The sequence below is a fragment of the Paroedura picta genome, chromosome 3 (genome assembly GCF_049243985.1).
Source record: "Paroedura picta isolate Pp20150507F chromosome 3, Ppicta_v3.0, whole genome shotgun sequence".
Classification (NCBI taxonomy): domain Eukaryota; kingdom Metazoa; phylum Chordata; class Lepidosauria; order Squamata; family Gekkonidae; genus Paroedura; species Paroedura picta.
The window spans coordinates 15,317,034-15,337,465 of NC_135371.1; the positions used below are offsets into that span (position 1 = coordinate 15,317,034).

Here is a 20,432-nt window from a genome sequence, read left to right on the forward strand (position 1 = left end):
GCAGTGTTGCTTCCAGAGGGGCAGCCTGTCATTCCATTGCAGCAAAACTAAACGGGAGCCTTGTGCTTTCCAAACGGACAGAATTGTTATGCTTATTATTCGGACGAGGGCCCGCTTACTGGAAAGTAGCAAGAGGCTCCTGCTGGGCAGACTCTTTTGTTGCTGGACGTGTTGGGGGAATCCTGTTGAACCAAGTCGGAGTCCAGGGGCTCCTTCAAGATCAATATTGTCCCAAAGGCCTACGGGCAGCTTTTTTGCACAGAGAAGTGGCCAACACAGATCGGACGTGTTTAAATCAGAGTTTATTAAGCATCCCATTACATTCAGCAAGGTTATCCCAATAGGTTTGCGATTTTGCAACCAAGCATGCAGGACGGCTTGCTATTGCGGCAGCACAGCCAACAAGGCTTCATTATTCAAGGTATAATAATACAGGCTTCCTTGTGCACGAACCCTTCCCCAGTCTCACGGCGACGCTGCCGGCTTTCCAAGCGGAGCCAAAGGAGCGCGCTGCTCCTGCGACCACAACATGGGCAACCACTGACCTTGGCGCCAAGCGCCCCGCCCGCGCAGCCATTGGCTCCAGCCCACCAATCCCGTTCCGGCTCCCAGCCCCGCCCCTGGAACGCCCCCTCGCCAGGGTTCTGGCTCCGCCCTCCTCGCGCGGGAGGGGGCTTGTTTTGCGCGCGGCCTGCAGGCCAATGGGGTGGGCGCCCCGGGCGGGCCCTGTCGCGGCGTGATGACGGCATCCCCGCTCTCTTTTTCCGGAAGCGGAAGGCGCTTGGGATGGGGCAGGCGCCGCTGGGGCGACGCGTCCGGGGCTGCCGCCCGTGAGTGTGGGGCGGGGATGGCAGGCGCCCGGGGCGGCTCCTCCCTCCTCCAGGGCGGCGGGGCCGGCGAGCGCGCCTTGGCCGAGCTGCTGCTGGAGTTTTCGAGGGCGCAGTACCGAGCCCGGGACGGTGGGGGCGGAGGAGGCGGCGGCCCCGCGGGCGGAGGAGGGGGCGGCAGCACCGGAGCCGGGAGCAACGCAAAGGTGAGTCGGGGGGAGACAGAGAGAGGACTCTCCTGGTGAGCTGTAGCGCCCCCGCTTCTTGGGTTGCTCCTTCTTTTGGAGGAGGGTTCGTGCCGCTTTAGGTAGCTGCGTGACAGGCTGAAATCCACAGATGCAGCTTTTGCGGTGGTCTCTGCTTCGTTGGCGCTTGCCGCGGAATGACTAAGTTAGTTTTCCTTTTCCACGTTAGGACAACTTCCCTTCTGGAAGTTCATGCATGTAATGTTTGTCGGTATTGTTTATATGTCTGCTTCCTTGAGTAAAGTCATTTGGTTTTTGCCTGCTCTGCTACAAAAACTCCACCATAGTTTTCTTTGTTTGTCCACAGCTAAACACGTTTGTGTTTCTCAGTGAGAGCCAGTGCGGTGTAGTGGTTAAGAGCGGCAGCCTCTAATCTGGAGAATGGGGTTTGATTCCCCACTCCTCTCATGCAGCCAACTGGGTGACCTTGGGCAAGTCAATTTCTCTCACCCTCACATGGTCTCTGTTGTGGGGGGAGACAGGTTATTGTAAGGTGCTTTGAGACTCCTTCAGGCAGTGAAAAGTGGGGTCCAAAAAACAGCACTTTTTCTTTGTGTGTGTTTCATGAGAAGTTCTAATGAATGTCAGGTTCCTTACCATATCCCTGGGAAGAATTAGACTAGTTTTCCAGAATAAGATCCTAGTAGCTCATGTAAGGTATTTACTGCCAGGTGTGGCTCATGCTGCTTGTTTGGTGCTTCAGTGTCAATTAAGAATTTAAAGTGAAAGATAGCAATGTGTTGTAATGGTAAGTGTGTAGACAGTTATTGCTGTGTTGAAAGCCTTGTTGCTGGGAGTGGTTTGTGGTTGACTGGATGTATTGAGCTGGTGCATCCCGTCCTACAGACTTATTCTGCATTAGTTGATGTTTATTTTAGAAAAACAGTGAGGAAAAAGAAAAGGATGGAAATGAGCCACACAATGTAATAACAATTGTGAAAGACAATCATGTAGTATACAATGTATAGGAGAAACAATAATTGCCCTTTCATTAGAGTTCTGAGATATTATAGGTATAGCTTTTCTAATGTTTTTGATGATTATGTAGATAGAACACCTAAGATTGTGTGCTTGGCTACCATTGAGAATTTAAACTTTAACATACTTTGCGTTTTTGAGTGCATTTCTTTCCTATATATTTTTGCTCTTTTACAAGCCCTCCACACATAAAGGAAGTTCCATCTATATCTTGTTAGAATGTCTTAGGCAGTAGCCTTGTGTTCTTAGAAGTGTTTTCTTTTTGGGCTTTGCTATCTTGTGCTATCTAATCAAGCTTGCTTGTTATCAACTCTCCACTGTTCCTGGTTCTTCCTCCCAGTCTAGACAAAAGTAGCCATGTAGAAAACCTTTTCTGTCAGCTGTGCTTAATTTTTACCAAGATTAAGTAACTTCTCAGAACTTCTTTTTGTCAATATTTTCCTGCTTATTGAAATGTCTTTTTGTTTTTTGCTTTGCAGTACCTATTGCATTCTTTTCTTCTTCATTATCAGAAGCTTATTGCCATAAATATGAAGCAGTGTAATGCTGGATGCTAGTTTCAGCTTGTTAGAGCCATTGTTTTAGTTAGCCCACATGTTAACCACACATGCACAGTCACACACTAATGAAGGCCTGCTCTACAGGAGGGTGGGGACGAATAAAGTACCAACTGCGGTGTTCTTTGTACAGTCAGAGTTACAGAAATGTTGATCTAACATGACACATCTGTTGCCACATTTAGATTATCTGACTACAGTCCTAAAGATGATTCTCTTTGATCATTCTCATGGAAGAGCTTCATGATAATAAGCATTATGTGTTTGCAATGTTCGAAGGTTGCTAGATAACCTAGTGTTATGAATGCAGTCCTCTCCCGCTCCTGTTAACATAGTATAGCTGCCTCAGCACCTTGGGGTATAGAAATGGGTTATTGACCCCCTGAAGTTTGTTGAAACTCCACTAGTATGGAGGGGTTTACAGTTGTTGCGCCACCTGAACTAGATCCTGATTGTTTGCCTCCATTCTTTATTTGCAAGTTGTCTAATTTCTCTTTGCATAGTGAATGTTGTATTGCAGTTTTCTGTTAGGGTTGCCATAAATAGCCACATATGAATGGTTGCGGTGCTCTTTGACCTGTGCAGGTGGAACGCATTGAAAAATGCTGCCTTGACTTGTTCAGCAAGGACTACTGCTACAGCCTGATCCACAATGCGAACGGCGAAATCTGCAGCCACTACCCCCGGCAGATCATCTTCTTGGAATATGAGAGCACTGACCGAGAGAGGCACACGTAAGTTATGACTGTGTCTGTTCTGAATCACCGTGCGAAGAACATAAACCTTCCTTTCGGAGGAGGCACTGCCACTGAATCACAAACCATACCTGAATCACAAACCATACAAGCACATAACTTTCACTATGTACATGTGGCAAAAAGGGCTAGTGAGCATTTGGTTTTACTGTAGCATGTCTTGCAAAATCTAGTAGCTTATTTAAGGCATTCACTAGGCAGCTTTTGCCTTCACATACTAGTCTGCCATACACCAGGAGTTTGAGAAAGAGAACTCTTATTTTCCAGTTTATAAAAGCTTTTGTTGCCCTGATCACTGGAATAAGATTCTTGCTTGTAATGTTGTTCGTAATTACCTGGTTTAGACCCAAGCACATATGATAAAATATGGGTTTCTTATATGGAACCCATGGTAGCAGTTCTCCAGAGGTCTTTTTCATTATCTACTAATTGTCTGAGGATGATGGGGGTTGAACCTGGGACTTTCGGCAAGTCACACAAAGGATCTGCCACTGAGTCATAGACCTTCTCCAAGTAATGGAGGAAGTGATAGTTGCATAGAAAACCGGTCACATGAAACAGCTCTAGAGCTGGGGATGTCGGAGTAGAACAAACCTGATTTCCTTGTGGGTTTTCTGGACATTGCTGCTGCTTGCTGCATTTCTGCACGGCTTACATTGTATGTAACTGCAGTCCTCCATGGAAGTAAAACAAACTGCACCTACCCTCTTAACAAAATCTCCAAGATCAGTATACTAACATGTCTGATCGCTACATCCCTAAAATGTTACCATGTGTCCATAAAGTGTAAGTTTGTTGCTGTTGTTCAGGACCAGAAGTGTAAAATGAAACAGCAGCTGTAGAGGGCTGCTTATTGACTTCATGACTGAGTAAGAATTTGAATTTGAACTCCGTGGCCTGGTCTACTGTACTGTGTTTCCCTTGGGGAGTATGTGTGTGTTCCTTCTTCTTCCCATGTGTCCCTGCACTCTATTATTATTATTATTATTATTATTATTATTATTATTATTATTATTATTATTGGAAGTGTTAGTAGATTTCCCGCCCACCGCTATCAGCATGCCTTCTCGTGGTGGGTTACATAGTAAAACCCCCACATAAAATAGCTATTATAATACCCCATTAAAATTATGTATCCTGGCAGCCAAAAAACCCCTATCCTCCCACCCCCGCAACACCTAACTCCCTCTCAGGGAGTCACGGGGATCTACAGATGCCAGCGGTCCGCCACAAGGCGGTGGTCTGGGCCCGGTGGCGGTCTCTCCTGGAGGGACCCATCTGATCATCCATACCCTGACCTCAACTGTAGACCTGGCGGAAGAGCTCTGTTTTGCAGGCCCTGCAGAAATCGGGTAGCTCCTGCAGGGCCTTCAGCTCTTCCGGGAGTTCATTCCACCAGGTTGTGCCCAGGACCAAAATACAAGCTGCCTGCTATTCTTCTCCTCTTTGTTTCTCTGTATGCAGCTTTCTTTGAGTACCTGCTTTTGGGATGCCTCAGTGTTTAGCTTGCATTTCCATTTTCCATGTCCATCAATTTCAGGGTGTCCCCTGCGGGGTGTTTTATGTCCCTCAATGGCTTTCCTGAAGTCTAATATTCAGCTGCTTGGAAAATGGTAGCTAGTAATGTTAAAAAGTTAAGTTGGGTAGCTGAGTTACTCCCAGGAGGTCAGAAGCCTTGCCTGGGTTTTAATTGTGGGATTGGATCGGGACGGTGGAATCTGACAGTTTTGTAGAAATGTCAGCAGCCTGTGGTTTCTTGGAAGTTTCTTTGCACGTTTGCAAAGAGGGCCTAGAGAGCCATTAGATAGTTGATATAAAACAAAGGGAATGAGGAAGGGGATTCATTGACTGAGCTTACCTGGAAATTGGTGACTGGAGGTTCATAGGCTGCGTCAAGGTGTACTCTGGGCCCCCTCCCCCTCATCTGCCAAACCCTTTCTCTGTTCTTCTTGAAGTATCACAGACTGGAGAAGGGTAGAATGAGTTAAACCAAGGACAGTATTTGGAACTCCAAAAGCCAACTGAAGTAATTGATAGGTTTCCTAAAACCGTTAATTAATCCAACCACTAAAACAGGTTTACAACTATCTAGAACACTAGCTGGGATGGTATCTTTCTCCTTTTTGATATGATCACTTTTCTCACCTTTCTCAGATGGAGAAAGTTCCTTCAGCCCCAGACAGGGACACGCTTCATATGGGTGGTTGTTGGCTGAGTGGTTTCTCCCCTAGGGTTATTCATACAGCCTGCCGCTTTCCTGTATTTCTTCTTTTTTGTGAGTTGCCTACTTCTCTGCTCATGGAGATTTAATTATGAGGCTGAAGTTAGACCGGTGGTGTTAGTGTGACACTGGAGCCCAGGTTTTTTTGGGCTTCTGTTCGGTTTTAAGAACCCACCTACTCTCTTCTTCCATCACAAACGAACATACTGCAGCTGACAATTCATTGACTTGGGATTGGCTGGACTTGGAGCAAAGGGTTGTCATTCTCTAATATTGAAAAGCTAACCTGTCAAATTGGGACTCAGTGGCTGGACATCCACTTGGTGCAGAGAAGATCCCTTGGCATCTCCAGCTGGGGGAAGACCTGCTGTCTGCTTGAGACCCTGCAGATGCTCTGCTAGTCTGAGGAGACCACCCTGAATGGGATGGATGGAGGCCATGCTATATACTGTGCTCTTGAAGTAAGTTTTCTAGCAAGAGAGGGGGATGTGGGGCTGCCTGTGTGCTTGCATAGTGTTTTGGGTGTTCAGGGTCTACTTGATGACAGCCTTTAACTTTTTCTCTGGTTAGGTTAATGACTGGCCACGGTGTAGTGGGGTTGGTTTCCTTACGAAGGGTTCAGTACATTTCCTTGAAGCAGCTGCCTGAAATAAGGTCTGGTTGCTACAGTGTGTCTCTTTCATGCTCACGTTAGTCTGGGATATGTGCTAAAAGTTGGAGGGGGCAGTTTTGGGGTGGGTGAGTTAAGATAGCCCTTTGGACCTTCACAGTCCTGTAATTTCTAATCAGCCGAAAATAGATGGGCAGGGGAAGGGTTCCATCCGTAATCATGTTGCCACCTTCGAGGGGTCCTGGTGCTGGCTTCTTTCCAACCACAGCATGAGCGCACTGTGATTTTATCTTGGCTTCTGATGGGCCTGTTTTTATTCTCGGGGAAATGGTGGCAGTATGACTCTGGAGCCCTGTGGGGCACATCATGAGAATCAAGACAGATGCTTCCTTCAGGCAGCCTTTCCCTCCTGCTGGTTCTTATATGCCGCTTTTCTCTACCTGAAGGAGTAGGCTTACAATCTCCTTCCCTTTCCCCACAACAGGCACCCTGTGAGGGAGGTGAGGCCGAGAGAGCCCTGCTATTACTGCTCAGTCAGAACAGCTCTATCAGTGCTGTGGTGAGCCCAAAGTCACCCAGCTGGCTGCATGTGGGGGAGGAGCGGGGAATCAAACCCGGCTCTCCCAATTTGAAATCAGTGCTCCTAACCTCTACACCGAGTTCCAGGGAGGACACTTGAGGTAGGCAGGGCAGTGCCTATCCCCCACCAGGACAGGAACTTTTAAATGTTCCTTAGCGTAGCAGTCCCCAACCTTCTTCTGGTTGGGGACCGCCTCCGGGGGTGGGGGAGAGCCAGCGGCCCGGCTGCCGCAGTTGCTCATAAATGCGCATGCCCAATTGCGGTGCATGCACGTTTTGGCCACCAGGTGGCGCTAACAAGCATGAGCAGAGTTGCCGCGCATGCGTGTTTTGGCCACCAGGGGTCACAAACGCGCATGCGCGGCAGTTCTGCGCGTGCACGTTTGCGTAGCTGCCGCACCGGCTGCAGTGCCGGCCTCTTTCCCCCCCTCTCGCTGCAGGGGGGGGGAGGCAGGCGAGGCTGCTGGCGGCCTGGTACCGGGCCGCAGACCGGGTGTTGGGGACTCCTGCCTTAGCGCACCCTTGCCAGTGTCTGCCATTTTATCCTTTTGGAGAGTCAGGGAGTTCAGAGAGACCTGCTAGTTATGTTTCTCTGGGAATACCTTCAATGTCTATAGGGGGGGGGGGGGATGGGGTCGGGAAACAGCCAAACATAGCATATTTAGTTCCTCTTAGTGCCACTGTGGGGTCACTACACTAGCCCCCGGATCTTCACATGTAAGGGCAGACTGTGTATACCCTTGACTGTGTACTATGTTCCCTGTACATCTCCCCATAGAACACATGGAACTACCTGGGGCCCTTTCAGGAGGAGATGAAGGTCTAAGACAGTGCCCAACGTCCAACTATTATGTCTGAATTTTATTGGCCACGTCCCCACTCCCATGTTTGGAAAAATTCTGCCATGGGTGTGTTGTTTTTTCAGTCAAGGAAAGGGACAAACAAAGGGAACCTAATGCATAGTAATGTGGCAGGTGAACTTCACCCTAGTTGGCAACCAGTTTTTATGGGGGCCCTTTTTTGGAACTGAGCAAGGGGTTGTGCAATGTTGGCGCACTCTGTCGACCTGCTCTTAAGAAACTGGCTGGAGGCCCTCAAATCCCTCCTCCTTCAGTGTAAATAGCATTGGAAGCCAAGGCAGAGATCTTCCGCTCCTCCCCACCCCTGCAGCATTGCAGTGCAAGAGCCAGGAAGCAAGGGACTGGCCGAAGTGCATACCAGGAGCACTGTCTGCTGTTAGCACTGAGAGAAGACACATAGTGGCTTTTGGCATCCTTTGTATTAGAAATGGGGCAGTGAAATAAGAGGGCCATGGGCTTTGCAGGGAGCAGACTAGAAATTCCGTCTAAACCTCCAGAAGAAGTTCCTGACAGAGCAGTTTCTCAGTGGAACAGGCTTCCTCGGGAGGTGGTGGGTCCTCCATCTTTGGAAAATTTTTAAACAGAGGCTGGATAGCCATCTGACGGAGAGGCTGATTCTGTGAAGGCTCAAGGGGGTGGCAGGTGACAGTGGATGAGCGATAGGGTTGTGGGTGTCCTGCACAGTGCATGGGGTTGGACTAGATGACCCAGGAGGTCCCTTCCAACTCTATGATTCTTGGCTCATCAGTTACCTATCCTATTCTTGACCAGTAGAGTTACACACCTCTAGCACCACCTCCCTCCTACATTCTCACAACAGGCTTGCAGGCCTGCTTCCTCGTCCCCATCCCTTGATTTTTGGCCCATTGCCTTCAGGTTTTCCTTAACTCTTCCTGAGAAGAGAAATCAACGCTTGCTAGGCTTTTAGCATTGCTTCCCCCTCTTGTGGCAAGGCTGGGTACCACCCTAGCAACTCCTCAAAAGAAGGTTGCTTTTTCCTAGGCTGCGTTTCTGTTCAGTTTGGTGAACTGTGCAGGGTAATAGAATATTCTATGGGAAAGTACCACATCTGGCCGTACTTGGCTGTTGCTCCCTGGAAGGCTTGTACTTCATGTATTTTTCAAAATCAGGGGTCGGGGTTGCCATAGCAACACCTGGGCTTTGAGGCTTTTAAAGTGTTGGGCAAGTTTAATGGAATTGGCGTGAAATCATCGCGTTTGGGGTGTCTGGTCCCCGTAGGGTCCCAGCAGAGAGAAGCTTCTCTCCATCTGAGGATGGACATAGTATGAGAAGGGGAGGGGCCCTGGCACCTCCAGGCCCTGTCTGGGCAGGCCCTGGGGAAGGTTTGCATAGGAAATCTTTTGGCTGGCCCTGGGGAAGGCTTGCATAGGAAAAAGTGATGATGTTGCAGCTACATCATCTGCAATGTTCCATGCTTGATAACCTTTTAGTAACGCTACACTGCCATCCCCGGCCTTACAAGGCTCTTTGCTGCGGAATGTGCTGTGTGCTGGGGTGTTGTGGGGCGCATAATATGCCTCCCGTTATTGGGTACAGTATTATGTGATTGATAAGCCATCCCCTTCCTTCTCTGTGGCAAAATGCGGAGGGACTGAACAGGGAGGATTTGGTGCCTGGGAAGTCTGGGCCCAGGGAATGTTCGTCTGCCCATTAAGTCTTTTGGAGTTCCTTGGTGATCAATCAAGCAAGGCAAAAATAGGAATGCGTGTGCAGAGTCCCGGGAAGTGGGAGGCATGCCTTGGGGACATCTGTTGGGGTGACTTCTGGCAATGCAGAGAATATGATTTATAGCTTTATTTTGGCCCTCTGAGACAGAGGCACAAATGAAAACAATGGGGGAGAGTGACCCCTGTCTTTTAGGTAGTGTTGAGCGACCAAGGGAGGTTTTTGTGCTGTTGGAGCATTTCCCTTGGCCCCCTAGTTATTGCTCCCTTAAGGCAACATCTGAATCTTTAATTAATAAGGTGCCAACTTCAGCCTCATTGGGAAAGGTGAGGGAAGAGGGGAGCCCTCATCTCCTGGGATGAGGCTAGCTGGGTAGGTGGTTGGTTTTGTGGACATCAGGTGTTCTTTGGTCCCCCACCCAAGTCTGCCAGGTCCTTCTGGCTTCTTTCCCTTTCCTTCATTTCCTTTATCGGCCTCCAAAGTGAGCCCTGACTCTCTTGCGCATAGGTCACAAGGGAAGCAGTAGAACAAGGCAAGCTGGGAGACAAGGCACTGGAAAATTTGATGACAGGATTGGGTTTGCTCTGCAGAACATGCAAGATGACCATGAAGCTTGGAAATGCTAAAACCAGAAAACACAGCGTCTGCTCATTCAGTAAGATTCTAGCGTTTTGTTTTTGGCAGGAGCTTCTTTCCAACTAGGCCCCAAAAATGGGTCTTGCTGGTTCTCACACAGCTGAGCTAAAACTTTTCCTCTGGGCTCTGGATCCCATGTTGCCTCCTGACTTCCTTGTTCCTCTCTTCCCACCACCTTCTTGTCCCTTAAATCAACTTGGTAGAGCCCCCCCCCCCCCCAGATTTGTAAGCCTCTTGTGTTCATTGAATCCCTTCATGCCCAGTTAGAAGGCAGTGCCGCATTTATTGTGTTTATCTTGGGCCTCAAGTCCCCACTGGCTGACCTTGGGCTTGTTTTTAATTCCCTGCAATTCAAAGCACTTCCCCTTTTCCTTCGGAGGGCTGGCTTCCATTTCCTGATACATCCCAGGCCAGGGAGACAAGGCGTCCCCCACTCTACGGCCAGCGTTCGGCACACAAGTGAAAACCAAACAGGTGCTCTTCAGCTTGCCTGTCACTGACTTTCGGACTTCCCTGGACAAGCCAACCAGGGCCCATTAGTAGCTCCTTCTGGTCCCTGGTTCTGTGCTGTACTTCCTAGAGTCACTTTGATGAGGACAAGTTTAAGCGCACCGGTATTTGGAATTTGTTTTGCTCCTCTTCCTGGATTCTTTTGTCAGTGCGCTGTGGAAGGCAGACCGGGGTTCTTCTCAGCATGTGTTTGTGAGGTTGGTGGCACAAAATGAATAGGCTGCTGTCCGCTGGAGCACTCAGTCGCTAAATTCCCAGGCTCCCCAACAGGCCACTGGCCTTTGCGGGAATTTACACACAGGCCTTTAATTATGCCGTAAAAAGGAACCGGCACAAAAGCCGGGGATTAGGGTCATGCAAACATTCAGGGCTGAGTTCTGGATTCCCAGATGCCTGTCGTCCTAATTGCGGCCTTAATGGAAAGTGTCGGTGCGCTGCCCCAGGAGGGGGCCCCACATCTCCCCACTCCTGCTTTCTCTGCAAGTGGTGTCTGCGTTTGCTTCTGTTAATGGTCAAAAATCCCATCCTTTCTCAAGTCCCCCCAAAATCAAAATAAAATCCAGCAGGTTATCTAAAAGTATGCAGGCGGGTAGCGGAGCAGGCCGGAGGGCCTCGAATACAGAATCTGGAAGTTGCTGCAGGATTCTGAGAATGTTAGCAGTTTGACATGAAGGGATACCTTTCCTGCAGCAGTGCTCCTGATGGCACAACCTGAGGACAGTTGGGCGGTTCAGACTCCGAGGGAGGTTGCCAGCAGGTAGAGGGTATCAGTGGCTGATGAAATCCCCAGATCACATCTCACATCTGTCTTAAGGACGCTGCTCTCTGCCAACTCTGGCTTCCAACAGCAAGATGTGGCCTTGGCTTACTGCAGAGGGTTATTGGGAGGACCACCAAGATAATGGAGTCTTTGAGTTCTTATGACGGTCAGTGTAAACATCAAGCATTACGGGCTAGTCCTTGGCAACGGTAGCTCATCCATGGTGTCCGAGATCTTGTTTCTCTCTAGTGCAGGGGTGGCCAAACGGCGGCTCTCCAGATGTTCGTGGACTACAATTCCCATGAGTCCCTGCCAGCACATGTGTTTTTGTAGTCCATGGACATCTGGAGAGCCACCGTTTGGCCACCTCTGCTCCGTTGTATGGAGAGTCCCATGCCTACCTCCTTTCATCCAAACTGTAGTTTTTCATAGAGGAGGGTCTGTAGGATGACCGCTCTGAAGGGAATGCTCATTAGCTGGAAGCCCTGCCAAGGTCTCTGGATGATGCTCTGCCAGGCTGGTCCTCCTTGCCAGTCACTAACGGACTCTCTCCCCCTCCCTCTTTACAGGTACGAGAGCACCGTCCAAGTCGGCAAGCTGCAAGACCTCATCCACCGCAGCAAGATGGCGAGATGCAGGGGGAGGTTCGTCTGTCCTGTCATCCTCTACAAGGGAAAGGTATCGCTGTGGGTCAGTGCGTCGTCGTCCGTCCCTCTCGCCACTCCACACAGATGCCATGCCTTGTGCCTCTTGGCGCATGTGCATGTGTGACATGGCACTTCCCTAGCACCTCTGCTCGGGAGGGATTCGATCGGCCTGACTTCTGGGGTCAGGGGTCAGCATCAGAGCAGGGTTGTAGTTGCAGATGTGGATGTCGGGAGGGAAATGTCATCCTGTTCTTACACGGGATCTCCTTGGGAGGCAGCGTGGTTAAGAGTAGCGGCCTCTGATATGGCAAGCCGGTTCTGAGTCCCAGTTCCTCCGCATGCAGCCAGTAGGGCAATCTTGGGCTAGGCATGGACCTCTTAGGGCTGTTTTCATAGAACTTTCAGAGCTCTGTCAGCCCCACCAAGGTGTCTGTTATGGGGAGAGGAAGGGAAAGCTGTTTGAAAGCCACTTTGGGACTCCTTCCGGTAGGGAAAAGTGGGGTATTAAAAAAAAAAACAGCCCTTCTTCCGTCATCTTTCTTTTGGGAAAAACAGATTTTGTGTGAATAGAAGTCTTAAAAATCAATCACCCCATGACATGTGTTCAGTTTTGGAAGCAAGCCTTCGTCCATCGAGCTTGGTTGCCTGGTCAAAATTTGTTGAGCGAGAAAAAAGTCTTCCACAACGCTTGCTGCTGACCATCATTTCCCCGGAGATGCCAGCAGGGCCGGCTGCATACCAAGCACAGCCCACATCATGAATCCATGTCTGTCCTTGTCCCCCTCCCTGACAAACATGGCTTTTCAATCCACAAGGGTCTAAGTATTCTGAGGGGGAAGTTCTAGAGAGCCCCAGCTTCCTTCGTCAGCTAGACTCCGGAAGGCCTCTCCCCTGAAAATCTTGTTGGTCCCTCGAGTGCGACTGGACTCAAGTCTACCTCTTCTACCTGCTACCTGCCAAAGCTGCTTTATAGAAGAGTTTCACGTTAGATAGTAGCTTCAGGCCAATGCAGGAGCTTGTGCAAGTTCACGCTGCCTCTTGCTGGAAATGCTCTGGGAATGGGAAGCAGAGGGGGGGGGGATGCAGGAGGATCCTGCCAGAAGCTACTCTCGGTGTCTTCATGAAGGGCTTAGGAGAGAAAGGTCCAAAGTGCCTGTTAATGATATTGACAATGGGATTTAAAAAAGAAAAGGTCAACAGGGCTGCAAAGGGGGAAGGAACTGCGGGGGTGAAATGCCCCTTAGCAATGCAGTTGAGAAGTAACAAAGTCAGGCTCATAAATACTTGTCTGGAAGCCACAGTTTTGAGCCGAGACGCTTTGGTCTTGGCCCTGGGAAGATTGATGAGGCTTCTAGAATCATAGAGTTGGAAGGGATCCCCAGGGTCACCTAGTCCAACCCCCTGGACTATGCAGGACACTCACAACCCTATCGCTCACCCACTGTAACCTGCCACCCCCTTGAACCCCCCCCCCCTTCACGGAATCAGCCTCTGTCAGATGGCGATCCAGCCTCTGTTTAAAAATTTCCAAAAATTTCTTTTACGCTAGATGGGTATGAGTGTTACAGTACTGGGGTGGTAGAATGGGCTGTACCATTTTAGGCTCCCTAGGGGTAATGTTCCATCTGTAAGGCTCCCTATTGTAATAATAAATGGAGCATGTCACGGAGAGAGGTTCCAGCCTAGCCCTCCCCGTGCAGTGCTAGTTTTCTGCTTTCTGGGAATGATTCACGGAGTGCAAATTGGGGAGGGGGCACAGACCTCTGTCCTTCCCCCCTGTCGTCAGCAGTACAGCTTATTCCAGCATCTCCTCCTCCTCCTGCAATGTCTTGGAGCTCCACCGGACACGTTTTTGTTGCTTTTCTCCACAGCACATATGCCGGTCGGCCACCTTGGCCGGATGGGGAGAACTGTATGGGCGTACAGGATACAACTACATTTTCTCAGGTAAGGAGGCGGAGTGGAAGGTGGTGGTAACCATTTTTTTACTTTTTTGTGAGGTTAGCTGGAGACCTTCAGTTTGTCCCTGGCTTGGGTGGCTTGCATGACCTGGAAGTTGGATCTGGCCATGCTTGCTGGGAGCAGCATTCCTCTCCTCTCCTCTCCTCTCCTCTCCTCTCCTCTCCTCTCCTCTCCTCTCCTCTCCTCTCCTCTCCTCTCCTCTCCTCTCCTCTCCTCTCCTCTCCTCTCCTCTCCTCAGCGAATAAGTCACTTCCATGAGACAAACATGACCTTACAGGGCTCCATCACTGCAAGGAAGGCCTCCGTTTTGCGTTGGGCGGGCTAAAGAGATAATCCTCAATGGCTAGATGTTGGGAGCCCATCCTGCACAGGAAGGATGGCGGTCTAGCAAAGTAATGCCTGTCTTAGGGTTGGAAATCACGCTGGGTCTGGCGGTGACCCTGCCTGCTAACCTGTTGTCCTTTGGGTGGCTTCTCTGCAGGGGGCTCAGACGATGCCTGGGCGGATACTGAGGACCTGTCGGAAGAGGATTCGGCCTTCAGGTCTGTGTATGACATGGAGGAGGGCAGATATAGTTCTTGATTCCTTTCCCAAGAGGTGCCTCTTTAGCTTGAGGGGGAGAAATTGAAGATGGGCAGCTTTTATCTTCGAAGCTTTTGCAGCAATGGGGAGGACTGGACTTTGTGAAAGTTTCTGGTGTGTCTTCAGCACCGGGGGGCGGGGCGGGGTGTACCAAAGAAATGGCATCCACTTGTCCTTACAGTGAAGCTGTCCTCAGATCTGAGGGGTTGGACTGATCCTGATTCCTAGGTTGGGGCTGCGGCTGGAGCCCTGAATGGATGGGACAAAGCTAGGAGAGAAGAAATTGTATCCAAGGTGGTTGCAGGACCATCCAAATAGCTTGCCAGTATTGGAGAGCACAGTTGTAGCTCTTAAGGCTGTGCTTGTGGCCCGATCCAGGCATGTCAATCAACCCTGAAGGGTTTGTTTGCACACTGCTGATGGAGCAGAGGGCATGCTATAAACACAAGTGGTTCATGCTGGCTTCAGTTCCTCTTCAGGCATTTCCCAAGGGTGTGGTTTTTGTAAAGGGATGATAGAGTCCTCCGGAGTCACCAGCAGGACCTGCTGTCTCTGGGACTGGGGACAAAATGGGGAACCAGGAGAAATCAGGGTTGCAGAGCAGATGAGTGCCTCCGTTGCCTGTTGTAGCCTCCTGCTGGTCATTTCATGGAGGGGTTCTTCAGATGCCGTCCTTCTGACCTTGGGAGACCACCAGTTGAGATGAACGGAGCTCTCACGGGAGGTTTTTGGCCACTCCCCTTGGCCTGCTGGGTGGAGATTTGCCTTCGAATTCTGGGACTTGTGGCTTGGCTTGACCTCCCCCCCCCCTTTCCGCATCTCACTTCTGGGGAGAGTGACTCATCTTGTCCTGTGTCTCAGAAATGCAGACTCACAGCTGTTCGACAAGGTCCGGGGCCACGACATCAAGCTGTTGCGCTACCTGTCCGTCAGATACATCTGTGACTTGATGGTGGAGAACAAGAAAGTGAAGTTTGGCCTGAAGTAAGTCTTAGGTGCATGATGATGGGCGGTGGGGCTACGCAGAGGAAGCCCCCTTTAATACCGCAGGCTGGCTGCTGCGACCCAGATTCCTAGTGTTAGAAGTATTCGGAAACTTTTGGAAAGGAAGGCGGTCCCAGGATGGTCCCTTAGCTCTGCCCTTGTTGAACAAGGTGCTGCTTCTGGGGGGAAGAGGGATGCAAGTGTAGCTCTGGCTTCCCATTGGGGGTTTCGTTCTGCAGGGAAAATAGCCCCTTGTTGGGTTCAAACATCCTACCCTCAACGTAGAGTTCAGATGACAGGGGATTTTTAGATTGGTCAGACAGGGACAGAAGGGAAATGGGTCCTTTTTTTCAGTTGCCCCCTCATAGCAAAGAGTTTCTGGGAGTAATGAATTAGCACAGCAAGGAATAAGGAAGCTACCGCCAGCTTCTCTTAATGTGCCCACCTAGTGCATGATGGCCTGCCAACTCATGTAATGTAGTGTCACCACTCCTTCTCCATGTGCAGCCAGCTCAGGTAACTAAGTTCCTTTAGAGCTTTCTCGGCCTCACCTCCCTCGCAGGGTGTCTGTTGTGAGGAGAGGAAGAGTAGGTGATTGGAAGCTACTTTGGGACTCCTTCTGGTAGAGAAAAGTGGGGTACCAAAACCTTTTTTTCCCCTTCCGAATCTATTGAGCCATCTAGTACATTTTTATCCCACCCCCACTTTCTCCAGGGAGGCCAGGTGGCCCTTCCTTCCACAGTGTCTCCCCCATAACAATGAGCAGAGGGCAGGCAGTAAAAGAAAAGCCGCAAGCATCGCCCAGGCAACCAGGGGTTTGGAAGTCTTGAACTTTCACCGAATGTTACATTTAGACTATTACCCTAAAGCAGGGGTAGTCAAACGGCGGCCCTCCAGATGTCCATGGACTCCAATTCCCAGGAGCCCCTGCCAGCGAATGCTGGCAGGGGTTCCTGGGAATTGTAGTCCATGGACATCTGGAGGGCCGCCGTTTGACTACCCCTGCCCTAAAGACTAGAACTTCACTAGAAAAACAAACGAGGCGTGAGCTTCCTAGGAAGTGAAATCCTTTGCCTATATCCCATCCTGTGGGGGGAGCTCCCCCCCCACCTACTTCTGTGGGGCTACAGGACATCATCCTGGTTTTATGGGGCTCTTGGTGTATAGTTTGGGATACCTGCCATCTTGCTGCTTCCGTTGCCTTTGCCCTCCAGTGCCACGATGCTAACGGGGCCTTTCCTTGTCTCCCTTTCTCAGTGTGACGTCTTCCGAGAAGGTGGATAAAGCTCAGCGCTATGCCGACTTCACCCTCCTCTCTGCCCCATATCCAGGTACGGAGAGGGTGTTCAGAGATTTAGGCAGTGAGGTACTCTGTGTGTTTGTGTGCGCGTGCGTGCATGCCTGAATGGCTCATGTAGTAAGTGGGAGCACATGGCCAGCTTCAAATGGGACAGAAGATGCTGCTGAAAAATAGTGAGGCTCCGAGCAGCAATGGAGGCCCCCCTGCAGGCGTTCTCTTGGCTTCGGCATCGCTGCCGCCCCACCCTGCCCGAACTCTGCATCTTCTCCTCCGCTCTCCCCAGAGGTTCCTCTACTAGAGAGTTAACCAGGTCCGAAGGGGGAGCCCAGCAGCGCGAGGAAACTCCGGCTAGCCGCCGCTGACCTGGAAATTTCCTGGAGCCTTGAAATGTTCCGGGATGTTTCTGGGGAGTTCTGGCATGGGGAAATGCGTGCATATGCACTTAACGTCTCCTAATGGAAAGGGGGAGCCCACAGTGGGAGTGTTCCACTTAAAGCTACAACAGCCCTTGGATGAATTTTCCACCTCTAGGACATGACTTGGAAATGGCTCCAGAGTTGAGATGTGTGGAGGCGTTGGCGTGAAACTCTGAATTTGTGTGCAGTGTGCTCTCATGTGTGAGACAGAACTGCTTCCGAATCAAAATGGCACAGTTCATGCGAGCCAAACCTTTTTTTGGCGCATGGGTTATAGCATGGGTGTTTTGTGCTCTACCTTATAAGCCTCACGTCAGCCAGGGGGAACAGAGACAACAATATAGATATTTTTTGAACTGGCCAAGTGTTCTTCTTTCGTGCTCTTGGACCCAAAGCAACTAATAGGGCCCTGGGATACCAGTATGGTGTATCAAATGTTATAGTATAATAAACAGACTTCTAAGGAGTCTTCGAAATGAGCCTCTTGTGGCGCAGAGTGGTAAGGCAGCCGTCTGAAAGCTCTGCCCATGAGGCTGGGAGTTCAATCCCAGCAGCCGGCTCAAGGTCGACTCAGCCTTCCATCCTTCCGAGGTCGGTAAAATGAGTACCCAGCTTGCTGGGGGGTAAACGGTCATGACTGGGGAAGGCACTGGCAAACCACCCCGTATTGAGTCTGCCATGAAAACGCTAGAGGGCGTCACCCCAAGGGTCAGACATGACTCGGTGCTTGCACAGGGGATACCTTTACCTTTACCTTTAAGGAGTCTTCAGGCTCGTTCTGGAACGCCTCAAGCTAGGAGGGGCAGTTGTTATAACAGTCTTGCTCTCTGTTAAGAGATTGTTTCTCTAAACCAGTGTTTCTCAATCTTCCTAATGCCACAACCCTTTAATACAGTTCCTCCTGTTGTGGTGACCCCCACCTGTAAAATGATGCAAGGGTTCTTTCACAGAAATTAAACCGAAACTGACCAATGGCGTGAAGATCCATGGTTCATGATTGGTTATAAATTGTTTTTTTTTTTCCTGGGGTTTCTCAGTTCAGCTCCGCCTCTTGTCCCATCATGCTGATCTTTTCCACGGCTCCAAACAGACAAATGCTCTATCTCGATCTACTCCGCAAGGCTGTTGTGTGGGTCGTGCCACCCCGGCCAAGCGGCTTGCCCTGCCGCGACCTCTGTGAAAAGATTGTTCGACCCCCAAAGGGGTCCCGACCCCCAGGTTGAGAACCACTGCTCTAAACTGCAGTTCCCTGCTGAAAACATTGAAATTGATGTCCCTTGAAAAAGCGACGCAGCGAAACGCATTGGGAATCTGTTTAACATTCTGGACATTAAAGAGCCAACCGAAGTGTGAAGGCTCCTTAGAAGTCTGTATTATACTGTAACACTTGATACACCACACTGGTCTCCCAAGGCCCTATTACTGGCCTTGTGTATGGTCCTTCACTGGGTTCACAGTCTTAGAAGCATTTTTGTGCAGTGCGTTCTTTGGACCGTACAAACTGGCAGTCCTTGGACCTCTTTCCGTTGCACATTCAGCGTTGCTTGAGAGCTGATTTAAAGAAACAGGCTGTCTTCATGGCCCTCACCGCCAGCTCTGCCAGGGACGGCTTCCGCTGGGGTGGTTTCCGCCCCATCGACAAACAAGGCCGCGAACCGCTCTCCTGTCAGTACTAGCTCAGGGCCTAATACTCAGTGGTTATGAGAGAGCTGCCCTCTGCTCTACAGGATGCGCTTTTGGGGGCCAAGCGAGATCTCCGCTCCTGAAGCCCTTGGCTGGTTGTGGCTTTAGTGGCCTGCCTTGTCTCTTTCCAAGTCGGAGCTGCCTGTCACCGCGTGCTCGGCTCCGGGACCTTCGGCAGCCAGAGGGGGCTCTTGTTGCATAGCCGGCTGCCTGCCATGCTAACCTCCAGTGACAGCCCTTCTCTGGCACCCGTATGCTGCCTGCTCAAGGGCGTGTGGATCTCGGGGCGGAGAGGGAGAGGCCTCCCTCAGAGATGGTTCGGTCTGTCTCAATGCACATTCCTTTCCCCCTCCCTCTTCTCTCTCCCGTGCCCCATTTCTCCCCCCCTCCCCCCCCCACACCTTTTCTACAGGCTGTGAATTTTTCAAGGAGTACAAAGAGCGGGATTACACGGCGGAGGGCCTTGTCTTCAACTGGAAGCAGGTATGAGGCTGACGTCAAAGCCAATTGGCAGGTTTGGCTTTTGTGTAGATTAGAAGATGGTTCCGTTTTGGAAGATTCCCCTCTCCTGGGAGCGTGGAGGATGGGTGGAGCTGAGCTCCTGGAGAATTGGCCCCTCTGATTGGTCATTCTGTTGGTTAGGCTCTCTTTGAGACTTTTAAATCATCCCTTGTAGGTGTATTTCCTTCGCTGGAGCGTGTGCCCAAGTCTCCAGAGTGGTTCCCCAGCTGGGAGTTAGTGCCAGAGAGGCCTTAGAAGAAGAAGAGTTGGTTCTTATATGCCGCTTTTCCTACCCGAAGGAGGCTCAAAGCGGCTTACAATTGCCTTCCCATTCCTCTCCCCACAACAGACACCCTGTGGGGTGGGTGAGGCTGAGAGAGCCCTGATATCACTGCTCGGTCAGAACAGCTTTATCAGTGCCGTGGCGAGCCCAAGGACACCCAGCTGGCTGCATGTGGGGGAGCTCAGAATCGAACCTGGCATGCCAGATTAGAAGTCTGCACTCCTAACCACTACACCAAACTGACTCTTATGTAGCCAGGATCAGAGAAAGAGGCTCCCAAGCACGCAAGGAGCCCCTCATTCTAGAAATCCAGCATTCCAGGCCCAGGTCTTGCATTCATTCCAGGATGGCACCATTGCTGCCTGGACAACTGTAACAGCAGCCAGAAAGACTCCAAGAGGCAGCTGCTGCCATTTTCCCTGCCCCCTCTTTATCCTTCCCTTGCTTCTGCCTCTGGAAGAAACCTTTCTAGGAAGTCCTGCAGCTGAGAGGCCTGATCCTTCTTCCCAAGAGAGCACAGCCATAACGAAGTTCCCAGCTAGGCGGCAGAACAGAAGTAACTGTGATACCTGACCAAGCTCTGTGTGTGTGTGGGGGGGGGGGGGATGCTCACTGTGCTCTGTTTTGCTGCCCCAGTGACTTTTACAAGGAGGGAGCTGTGTGGAATGCGGTTCATGGAGACACAGAATGCTGAATTCGCTGGGGGGTGGCCAACTTCTGCAAGGGGAGATCCTTCAGCTCTCCTGGCAGAGGCCTGGGGTGGGGGTCAGAAGTATTTATGTTGTAGGCTTTCATGAGAGGCGGTCCATTGGGTGATGTCTTGAAGTGACGCCTTCTCGGCTTTCGGCAG

General features: G+C 50.6%; 1 protein-coding gene across 3 annotated transcripts in view; it reads left to right on the top strand.

Annotated features, from left to right (window-relative positions):
* The first annotated feature begins 724 nt into the window (after window positions 1–724).
* The window catches only part of MTMR14 (myotubularin related protein 14), a 65,772-nt gene continuing 46,064 nt past the window's right edge, over window positions 725–20,432 (top strand). For all 3 annotated transcript variants that reach the window (XM_077324841.1, XM_077324843.1, XM_077324842.1), the window contains exons 1-8: window positions 725–1,033; window positions 3,193–3,341; window positions 11,794–11,902; window positions 13,743–13,818; window positions 14,315–14,375; window positions 15,277–15,399; window positions 16,657–16,730; window positions 19,211–19,281. In XM_077324841.1, the coding sequence (XP_077180956.1) occupies window positions 740–1,033; window positions 3,193–3,341; window positions 11,794–11,902; window positions 13,743–13,818; window positions 14,315–14,375; window positions 15,277–15,399; window positions 16,657–16,730; window positions 19,211–19,281 (957 nt within the window). In that variant the 5' untranslated portion in view covers window positions 725–739. The remainder of the gene's footprint in view (window positions 1,034–3,192; window positions 3,342–11,793; window positions 11,903–13,742; window positions 13,819–14,314; window positions 14,376–15,276; window positions 15,400–16,656; window positions 16,731–19,210; window positions 19,282–20,432) is intronic.